We start from the raw sequence: 11066 nt of genomic DNA, 5'->3' as shown, positions 1-11066 counted from the left end.
GGGAGAGGTACACTGACTTCCGTTTTGTCACCGAACAACTTCTTCATAAAAAATATCACCTGTTATTCTCTAGCTTCTTCAAGCTACATCAATATAATTTATTTCAATATTTTAGGTTCTTTCAAACTTCGTTAGTCACTTCAGCAGAAAACAAAGAGACACATTAAGATTCAACTCTGCAGTTCTGCTGGCGCCACCAGCCTTAGACGAGTTTTATTGAGAGTTCCACTATTTTGTGTTATCTTCCGTAAATGTTAATGACTTGGAATATGAATATACGAAGCGAATGTTGATAAATGTAGTCTACGGATACGGCCCTAAGACATACGAGTAATAACGGGAGCCAGTGCGGCGCTGCGCCGTAGCATAGAGGGGGGGAAGAGGGGATGAATGATAGCAAGCACCAAAGTGCATCCTGTAGCCATACCGTCTCCTGAACTCCTTGCACACACACTCATACTCCTCTTCGGCCATGAAGAACGTGCCTTCCTTATTCCTACTGCTAGTCCTGACAGCTGGGCCTGGAATCTCCCCAAACCTTGTCCTGGCCCAGCTATGCGCTCCTGAATACATAGTGACGGCCGCTAATCATAACTTAACCATTGGACTGTCACACGTAAGCTCATATCTGTACTTGCGACCAGACCCAGGCTTCCAAGGCGTCAGCATGACGGTGGTGACGTCTGATGGCGAGGAGTATACCGCCTTTTTCCCGAAGCATGACAAGTGCTTTCAGGATGAAGCGGACTGGTGGCAGATTTTGGTGGCTTCGTGGCCATACAACTACACTTCTGACAACATCAACCATCACGGACTTTACATTAGAATGTGGACTGACAGGTGTCCCAGCCTGTGCTACTATACTGCCTCTGTCGATAAAATTGAGGACTACATTGTTATGGGTCACGGTCCCTCAGCATGGAGGATCAACCCCCCGGACTCACGCTGCAAGATTGTAAAGATTATGGACATTCATGAAAAGGAAGGTGTGCCTTGCAGGGCTTATACATCTCCGAGAAGTGACAGCATCACCCCTCGACCTGTTGCGACCGTCCGCCCCGCCACGTCCACGACCACACGCCCTACCACGACCACACGCCCTACCACGACCACACGCCCTACCATGACCACACGCCCTACCACGACCACACGCCCTACCATGACCACACGCCCTACCACGACCACACGCCCTACCACGACCACACGCCCTACCACGACCACAAGCACTACCACGACCACACGCCCTACCATGACCACACGCCCTACCACGACCACAAGCACTACCATGACCACACGCCCTATCACTCCTACACCTGCGTCCACTGTATCGCCTACCACCCCAATTTGCACAGAATCTATACCAAGCTCCTTACTGGTGGTGGTGGTAATGTTGGGCATTGTACTGGCAATGTATCTAGTCCAACTTGTGAAGGGCCTCAAGAAAAAAACAAAGACCAACACAACCGACAGTGAAAAAGGTAAGGAACACCATCAGTCTCTCTCTCTCTCTCTCTCTCTCTCTCTCTCTCTCTCTCTCTCTCTCTCTCTCTCTCTCTCTCTCTCTCTCTCTCTTGCAATGTGTAATGATGACGATAATAACGATAATAATAATAATAATAATAATAATAATAATAATAAAACAACAACAACAACAACAACAGCAACAGCAACAGCAACAACAACAACAACAACAACAACAACAACAGCAACAGCAACAGCAACAACAACAACAACAACAACAACAACAACAATAACAATAACAATAATAATAATAATAATAATAATAGTTGTAGTAGTAGTAATAGTAATATCTCTCCACAGGTGTCACTAGCGGGTGCAGGAAGCGCAGTTCACTTCAGCAGCTTGCAGGAAGGCCCGTGCCTGAAGGAACTGAGTGAGTCCAACCACTCACCGCTTTATCCATCACTGAACACACACAAAGCATTGCCTTAGTGAACAGACAGGAGTTTGTGCTGCTCTGCAGGGCTCATTGTTCTCGCCAGTTGCTCCTGTCAGGTTGTATTCCATTTTTTGTTAGCGCAGGTCGTGTTTTGAAATCTTGTTTTAAGACCACAGAGATGATTAGTCCGGTTCCTGTATTGTTTTTATTTTTTGCTTGGTGATGCAGAATTGTTGCTAAATTGTCACTGGAATTACGAAAGCACCATTCATAATCCAAAGACTGGGATTACCAAACAACCCCTTCCCCTTTCCGCGAAGCAACTCTCGGAGAGAGCGATTCCTTTCAGCGGCATTGACGAACACTTCCCCCCTTCCTCGTCCGAGAAAGTGCTCATTGTAGTGTTCGTACTCATGGAAATCACAAACTTTTAAAACTACAGAATCAGTGCATTTCACATGCATTGCTACGATGGTAAATATTCTGAGGTTCATATCCAAGTAAATAATGCATGTTATACAAATTACGTTCAACAGAAAATATTTTATGAGTCTTTTTGTTGGTGGCCATAGGGACGTTTGTGTTCAAAAGAAGCAGTAGTGAAGCATGAAACATGCCAAGTGATTCATGAAGAGGTGGCCCTGTGCTGGTCGACCTCTTTGTGTGCTGCGCCAGGAGTCTCTTCGTGTTTCGTAATACCATTTCATACATGAAGAGTAATTTTCACATTAGAAAGGAAAAAAAAAAAAGATTGTTTGATAATTCTACGCAAAGAACTTTTACGAGGGATCCTGATCTATCCTTGATATTATGAAAGCATCGTTGAAAATCCCTCCACCATTTTGTTAACAATCACTGAATTCATGAAAGATGTCTTTAAAACCCTAATAACTTCTACCAGAGTACGAGTATGTTACACTATCAATGGAGGTATCAAAACATCATTAAAAATTCTAGGAGCATGTTAAACAATTACGAGAGCCATAAACACATCCTTGAAATCTCCAAGAAGTTTCATCAGAAACTGTTAAACCATAAGTAGAATCGTAAAACACTCGTGAAAACCCTAAAGGCTCTCATAAGAGCGAGCCTGATACATTCATTACAATCTTAAAAAAAAAAAAACACCCTTGAGAATCCAGAAAAAAAAAACTTTCAGTAGAACCTAGTAAACAATCACTAAAACCTTAAAAACACCCTTGAAAATCCTTAGAGCTTTCACAGAATCATGTTAAAATCAAACTATCAGTAAAATTACGAAAACATCCTTGAAAGCCCTCGAGAATATTGTGTATTGTCGTGGTCAGAAATGTTGCAACTGTGTTCAAACCATGCGGTGTGCTTTAAGAATACTTGCCACTATCAATAATACAGCCATCAATGGGATATACTGTTAAACATATCAATTTTGAGTTTCAAATGTTAAGATAATAAATGCTGTTTGTTTATGTTATTAATACATATTCGTGAAGCGTACCGCATTCACGGTCTAAGACGTGTAGGATGATACAGCCTCCACAACCCGTGGCAGCAACTAGAACCTGTTCAAAACAAGTCGAGCGTCCGAAAGTTTGAGTATCCGGTCTTGTGTTTTCAGCTGTGTAATCACGATGTTGAGTCATAAAGTGTCAGTGAGTTTTTTTTTTTTTTTTTTCAGATGCGTGTATTACGGAGATTGAAAACTAGAGTTAAAGATGTAAATCTCCCCTCATTGTGTGTATAGATGTAAGTCTTCCTTCACTGTGTTAATAGATGTAAGTCTCCTTTTACTGTGTTTATAGATGCAATTCCCCTTGCACTGTATTTATAGATGTAAGTCTCCTTTTACTGTGTATATAGATGCAAGTCTCCTTTCACTGTCTTTATAGATGTAAGTCTCCTTTTACTGTGTTTATAGATGCAAGTCTCCTTTCACTGTCTTTATAGATGTAAGTCTTCCTTCACAGTGAGTCACGATGCTGAGGATATTGTCAGATCCTCAGCTCCGCGCCTTGCGTCCTCTGTCTGTTCAAGTAGAAGTGTAATAAAAAGATTCACACATCACTGCTTTTGTTATGGATTACACGGATCCAATACTCTTCTTTGAAAACTCTCTCTCTCTCTCTCTCTCTCTCTCTCTCTCTCTCTCTCTCTCTCTCTCTCTCTCTCTCTCTCTCTCTCTCTCTCTCTCTCTCTCTCTCTCTCTCTCTCTCTCTCTCTTTTGCAGTGTGTATGTGTACGTGTGTGTGCGTGGATTGGCATGCGAGTGCTATTAATATTTTCATCGTGTTATTTATGATTTCCAAAGTAACAGTGAGATGGACAAAATGTGCATGTATACGTATTATGAATTTTCACCACAGTAATGTTTATTTATATAGTGAGTGCATACTCATTTTCACAAACATACCATTTTTTCTGTCCTTTATTTGTGTGTGATAGAAATTTATTGTTTTCATTGTATTTATTATCATATATTGCAACACTAACATTTATTTCTTTTAAACTCTCTGAAATGTATCAGAGAGAGAGAGAGAGAGAGAGAGAGAGAGAGAGAGAGAGAGAGAGAGAGAGAGAGAGAGAGAGAGAGTGTGTGTATAGCAGAATGAACGGGACAACAGACAGACAGATCATCATTATCTTTTCTTCCCTCTCCAGAGCAACCCGAAAATAAGTGGAAGATTATGACCCAGCGGAACGCCTCAGTCTTCTCCCTCCTCGGATTCCTCTTCGTTGGAGCTCGAAGATTCTTCTCCCTCCGCCCTGCAATGTACAGACAGGCAGTGTCAATGTGCGTGTGGGTGTGGGTGTACGTAGGTGTGTACGAGGTTAGGTAAGCATACATGTGACGGCTTTGAGTGGCGTACACGTAAATACTTCAAAGGCTTCTGTATTTTTATGTAATTTCTTGTTTTGTACGTAGTACAGATTGTTGGGTTTGCCCGGAAAAGTTTGGTTAAGTTATTATGTTATTTGGTTAGTTAACGTTAGATTAGGTTAGGTTTATTTTAGGTTAGCAGGCATGTTCAAGTGGGATGACAGTAGTGTTAGAAGGGTAATGTAGAAAGTCAACTGTTTGTGAACAATAAACTATTCGTAGCTCTCTCTCTCTCTCTCTCTCTCTCTCTCTCTCTCTCTCTCTCTCTCTCTCTCTCTCTCTCTCTCTCTCTCTCTCTCTCTCTCTCTCTCTCTGTTAAAAGCGCACATTTTTTGGAGAGCATTTGGAGACTATCAGGGAATAACGACAAAACCTGAGGGACTGAAATCCCTTCAGGTCTTTTGTCGCTGCCACACCAAGACAACCACTGCAGGGACATACACTACTTGTAACTTAGGGGCAGCAGTATGCTTAAAGTTTGTTACAAAAAGATGGAGTTGTGTTCATTGTGTTCATTGCACACACACACACACACACACACACACACACACACACACACACACACACACACACACACACACACACACACACACACACACACACACACACACACACACACATATCCGTTCCGTTTAACCCTTCTGCTAAGGAGCTCGTGAGTAATAAGTGCCTAGGAGCATTTCCTTTGTGCTGGTGTCTGCTGCACTGATGGGTCCTCTGTCATTTCCCATAATGTGAGGGAGCCGCCGCGCCGCGGTGTGTGGTGCGGGAGTGGTGCCAGTTCTACCCAGATATCCGTAACTATGATCTCTGAACCCTTTCTGTAGGTGAATGGCTGCCGATGTCCCGACACTGGCAAACGATCGTATGGTAAATAGCACACACACACACACACACACACACACACACACACACACACACACAAAACCGAGAAAGCCCGAATTAGTGTCCCGTGCATGACACAGTAAATGGGCAAGCCTCATAATGTGCAGCCTTTATTCACCTACCAGCAAGTCGGTACGGGATGTAAGCCGAGGGATCGTGACCTCGCTGTCCCGTTGTGTGGTGTGTGACTGGTCTGTCTTTTATAAAGATAGGTGGCTATGCAGTCCAAGCTCTTTCCGTAAGGAAGTGGCTGGCTAGGTGACCAGCATATAGACAATCGTAAGTGAATTACACACACACATACACACACACCTTCGTTTCGGCATGTCCCACACCCTGAGCGTGGTGTCAGTGGACCCCGTGTAGAAATGCTCCCCACTGATGGCCATGCAGGTAACGGCGATCTGGTGGCCCGTGTACACAGCCAACACCTCCCTCGTGGCGGCGTCCACGGCCCGCGCGAGGTTGTCGCTGCTCGCTATGAACACTGCCGAGAAGAGAGCCAGTGGAGGTGGTTCGTGGTGGTGGTTGTGCATGACGGGATTATGGAACACGTTCTCAAGCATTTCCGTGTTTTAGTCTCGGCTACTTTAAACAGGCTGTAGTAGAAGTTACTGGGGTTTTGAGAGGTGTTTTCTAGATTCCAGGTATAATTTATTAGGCTAGTGGACATTACTGAGTTATGAAATGTGTTTTTTTTTTTTTTATTATTCTTAAGGAAGTTTAATAGGTCCTGGTGGAAATCATTTTGGTTTTCAAGGGTGTTTCCATGATTCCAGGAGTAGTGGAAATTATTTGGATTTTCAAGAGTGCTTAAATTATTCTAATGGCAAGTTGTATGACAAGTTGTAATGAAAGTTAGTCTAACAGGCTTTAGAAGTTACTAGAGTTTTCCTGTAATGTTTTCATTACCCTGCGGCTAGTGATAGAGTAAGTCTAGTAAAAGTTATTAGGGTTTTCAATCGCATTTTCATGGCAAGTGTATCTAACAAGAATTCTGTATAATCAGTAAAAAAAAAAAAAAAAAAGTTGAGAACGCCACTAATCGTCTCTGCGACCTTTGAAAATAATCCTGATGGGAGACCAAGGTATCTCAAAATACGGGCCCCGTTTATGACCAGCCGAGCACCACATCAATACCACACACTTACACATGCCGTTGTGGAGCTTGATGGCGTTGATGGTGTTGGTGGCTGGCCTGAAGGAGGCGAGGGAGTCCACGGAGACAACATGCTGGGGTCCCAACTTGAGGGCGTCGCGGGCAGTAAGGTCCCACACCCGCACCACGCCGTCACCGTCACCACTATAGAGCAGCTTGTTGAGGGCCAGCAGGCAGGTGATGTGGCTCTTGTGGCCCTCGAACACCTGCCATTGGAGAGAGAGAGAGAGAGAGAGAGAGAGAGAGAGAGAGAGAGAGAGAGAGAGAGAGAGAGAGAGAGAGAGAGAGAGAGAGACAGGGAGTTATCATGTCCACAAACAAAATCGAGTATAAAAGGAATCGGAAAAAAAGATAAATGCATAAATAAAAAAAAGTTACAACAAAAGCAAAATCATTAACAAAAACCGACACACACACACACACACACACACACACACACACACACACACACACACACACACACACACACACACACACACACACACAAACTTATTAAAATAAGACAAGTAAACCAAGAGATGAGAATCAAACCACGGCAAACTCACCCGAAAGTTGACTCCCGTATCGATGTGCCAGCTGCGAATGGTCTTGTCTGCGCTGGCTGTGTAGAGGAGACGCGTGTCAGAATCCGTCACGATGGCCACCACGCTACCAGTGTGCCCCTTGAACACCTGAGAGCGCCCCACAGATATATGGAAAGGAAGAACAAGCAGCATTGGTCCTGTTGGTCCTCACGAGGATGTTTATGATAGGCTGGGCTGTTTAGTCTGAAGTTACAGATGTAGGATAGTAAAGGCTTCAGTGAGGATATGTTCTCCTCCTCCTCCTCCTCCTCCTCCTCCTCCTCCTCCTCCTCCTCCTCCTCCTCCTCCTCCTCCTCCTCCTTCTCCTCTGCCTCCTCCTCCGATAATACCAGGGATGTTAGAATGAAATAACAGATTAACTCTTGGAGTACAAAGATGGACAAAGGTAAAGGCGAAGATATATTTCGGTGCACATTACAGTATTCCTGTGTCCACTCCTTCTCCTCCTCCTCTGTCTCTGTCTTCCCCAAGGACGAAAGAAAGAAAATATTAACTATTGCAGTAGAAAGATAATAAGTAAGCTGTAGAGGCAGAGTACCAAGGGTCACAGTATCAAGAGTAACAGTACTATGAGCCTCAGTATCAAGGGTCACAGTACCAAGAGACACAGTACCAAGGGTCACGGCACTAAGCGCCATAGTACCAAAAGCCACAGTGCCATGAGCCACAGCATCAAGAGCCACAGCACCATGAGCTACAGTACCAAGAGCCACAGTACCGAATCACAGTACCATGAGCCACAGTAGCAAGAGCCACAGTACCATGAGCCACAGAACCAAGAGCCACAGTACCGAGTTACAGTACCAAGGGTCACAGCACCAAGAGCCATAATACCAAGAGCCACAGTACCAAGGGTCACAATACTAAGAACCACAGTACAAAAGGGTCACAGTACCAAGAGTCACAGTACCAAGGATTACAGCACCAAGAGCCATAATACCAAGTGCCAAACCAAGAGCTACAGTACCAAGGGTCACAGCATCAAGAGCCACAGTACCAAGAGCCATAGTAATATGAGCCACAGCACCAAAACCCACAGTACCATAAGCCACAGTACCAAGAGCCACAGTACCAAGAGCCACAGTACCAACAAGGGCCACAGTACCAAGAGCCACAGTACCAAGAGCCACAGTACCAAGAGCCACAGTACCAACAAGGGCCACAGTACCAACAAGGGCCACAGTACCAAGAGCCACAGTACCAAGAGCCACAGTACCAACAAGGGCCACAGTACCAAGAGCCACAGTACCAAGAGCCACAGTACCAAGAGCCACAGTACCAACAATGGCCACAGTACCAAGAGCCACAGTACCAAGAGCCACAGTACCAAGAGCCACAGTACCAACAATGGCCACAGTACCAAGAGCCACAGTACCAAGAGCCACAGTACCAAGAGCCACAGTACCGAATCACACTACCAAGAATCACGGCACCAGGAGCCAAAGTACCGAGTCACAGTACCAAGAATCACAGTATCAGAGCCACAGTACCAAGAGTCTGACATGTTACCATAACTAAGGAGACAGAGGAACAGGAGATAGATAGGCTGAAAAAAGTTCAAGACACCAGGACCAGATGAAATATATCCCAGAGTACTTAATGCAAAGAGATTATTAGTGAACCGTTAGTTTCTGTCTTTAGATAAGTCAGGTGAGGTACCGGTAATGTGGAGGCAGGCAAGTGTAGTACCCATCTTTAAGAAAGGAGATAAAACCTTAACGTCTAATTATAATTATAGACCTGTCAGTGTAACTTCTGTTGTAGGTAAAATAATGGAGTCAATAACAGCGAAGAACATTTTGGGAGCATTTAGACAAACATAATTTGATAAATCAGTCACAGCATGGCTTCACGAAGAGGAAGTCTTGCGTGAAGAGCTTAAGTTTTTACAGTAAAGTTTACGAGGCAGCGGATAATGGTGATAATTATGATATCCTATATCTGGACTTTAGTAAAGCGTTTGACAAGGTACCCCATCAGAGGCTCCTGAGAAAGGTTAGGGCACACGAGATATATGGAAAGATGTTACGCTGGATAAAGTTGTGGCTAAGCGACAGGCGACAGAGAGTTGTAATAAACGGCTCTAAATCCGAGTGGGGTCAAGTAATCAGTGGGGTGCCACAGGGATCAAGGCCATTGTTATTTTTAATATATATCAATGGCTTGGATAGTGGAATTAGTAATGATGTTAGTAAATTTGCAGATAACACGAAGATAGGTAGATTAATTAGGTCAGAATCGGATGCCATCGCCTTGCAGGCAGTTTTGGATAGGATGAACGAATGGACAGACAGATGGTAAATGCAGTTTAAAATCAACAAATGCAAAGTACTTAGCGTAGGTAGAGGAAACCCACACAGTAGGTACACAATAAACAACAAAGCTTTGGTAGGTTCAAGGTACGAAAAAGATTTAGGAGTGTTATAGGAACTCCGTTTAAGAAAGCAATGCATAGTGGCAAGAAACAGGGCAAATAGGGTGTTAAGATTAATGTTTAATAATGTTAAAAATAGAAGGCCCGATGTAATTTTAAAGTTATATTTGGCGCCAAATATAGATGAATAGAACGGACTCAGCTATCAAGTTGTTAATACTGAGTCATTAGGGAGCTTTAAGAGAAGATTAGACAGATTTATAAATGGGGACAATAGGTGGAAATAGGTTGGTATATTTCATACAGGGACTGCCACGTGTAGGCCAGACGGCTTCTTGCAGCTTTCCTTATTTCTTATGTTATGTTTTTAAGAGTTACAGTACCAAGGGTCAGAATACCAAGAGCCACAGTACCATGAGCCACAGTACCATGAGCCACAGTATCAAGAGCCACAGTACCTGGTCACAGTACCAAGGGTCACAGTAACGAGTCACAGTACCAAGGGTCACAGCACCGAATCACAGTACTAAGAGCCACACCTGAAGACAGTTTCCAGACACGAAGTCCCAGGATCGCGCAGTACAGTCCAGGCTTCCTGTCACCACCAGGTCACCGTAGCCAACCGTGCCCGTTTCATCTTCCTCGCCGGGGTCAACCATCAGAGGGTACACGGCCCTGTCATGCCCCTGAACACACGCAGAGAAAGCAGTGATAGATGGTGACAGTAATGAAAATCTATACATAATGAGGATATGGCAAGTTAGATAGACTTTGTTTTGGTTTATTTTTTTTTATTTACTTATTTTTTTTTTATTCTATTTATTTTGTGAGAATAGTGTTTGTTTACGTTGATAGCGGAGGACACTGGCTCGGGCGCGCGCGTGCGCACACACACACACACACAAACACACACACACACACACACACACACGCACACACACACACACACACACACACACACACACGTGCCTCAAATGTCTTGATACACGCGATGTCGTCTGCGTCTCCCTTCAGGTCGTCCAGTATCAGCTCGTCCACGTGCCATGCCTTGGTTGTCTTGTCCTGGGAGCTGCTGAGGATATACTCACCCGTGCATAACACTCGCGATATCCTACCTTTGTGTCCTGAGAGAGAGAGAGAGAGAGAGAGAGAGAGAGAGAGAGAGAGAGAGAGAGAGAGAGAGAGAGAGAGAGAGAGAGTATTCATTAATGAGCCCATTTTAATTTTTTCCTGTATTCTCGTCACTTCATGATTTTTTCAAGGAATAAATAACTGATAAACAAGATAGTTGTAAGAACTGTTGTGAG

At 44.1% G+C, this 11066-nt stretch overlaps 2 protein-coding genes across 2 annotated transcripts in view; one reads left to right on the top strand and one right to left on the bottom strand.

Annotated features, from left to right (window-relative positions):
- Positions 1–431: 431 nt before the first annotated feature.
- LOC135091488 (salivary glue protein Sgs-3-like) lies at positions 432–5375 on the top strand. Its single transcript, XM_063989174.1, has 3 exons — positions 432–1478; positions 1822–1894; positions 4538–5375. Exons 1-3 carry the CDS (start codon positions 473–475, stop codon positions 4551–4553), a joined length of 1095 nt encoding a protein of 364 aa, XP_063845244.1. The 5' UTR covers positions 432–472; the 3' UTR covers positions 4554–5375.
- LOC135091490 (WD repeat-containing protein 86-like) overlaps positions 4413–11066 on the bottom strand; it is an 8149-nt gene continuing 1495 nt past the window's right edge. The window contains exons 3-7 of the mRNA XM_063989175.1: positions 10299–10883; positions 7347–7472; positions 6794–7007; positions 5955–6129; positions 4413–4642 (exon numbers count right to left, since the gene is read on the bottom strand). Coding sequence (XP_063845245.1) covers positions 4582–4642; positions 5955–6129; positions 6794–7007; positions 7347–7472; positions 10299–10502 — 780 coding nt within the window. The 5' untranslated portion in view covers positions 10503–10883 and the 3' untranslated portion in view covers positions 4413–4581. The remainder of the gene's footprint in view (positions 4643–5954; positions 6130–6793; positions 7008–7346; positions 7473–10298; positions 10884–11066) is intronic.

The sequence above is a fragment of the Scylla paramamosain genome, chromosome 37 (assembly GCF_035594125.1).
Source record: "Scylla paramamosain isolate STU-SP2022 chromosome 37, ASM3559412v1, whole genome shotgun sequence".
In the NCBI taxonomy this organism is placed as follows: Eukaryota; Metazoa; Arthropoda; class Malacostraca; order Decapoda; family Portunidae; genus Scylla; species Scylla paramamosain.
This window is presented reverse-complemented; position numbering and strand designations above follow the sequence as displayed.

Coding starts and splice junctions, on each gene's coding strand:
- LOC135091488 (XM_063989174.1), top strand. CDS start 473: ATGAAGAACGTGCCTTCCTTATTCCTACTGCTAGTCCTGACAGCTGGG. Junction 1,479..1,821: donor CACAACCGACAGTGAAAAAG/GTAAGGAACACC, acceptor ATCTCTCCACAG/GTGTCACTAGCGGGTGCAGG.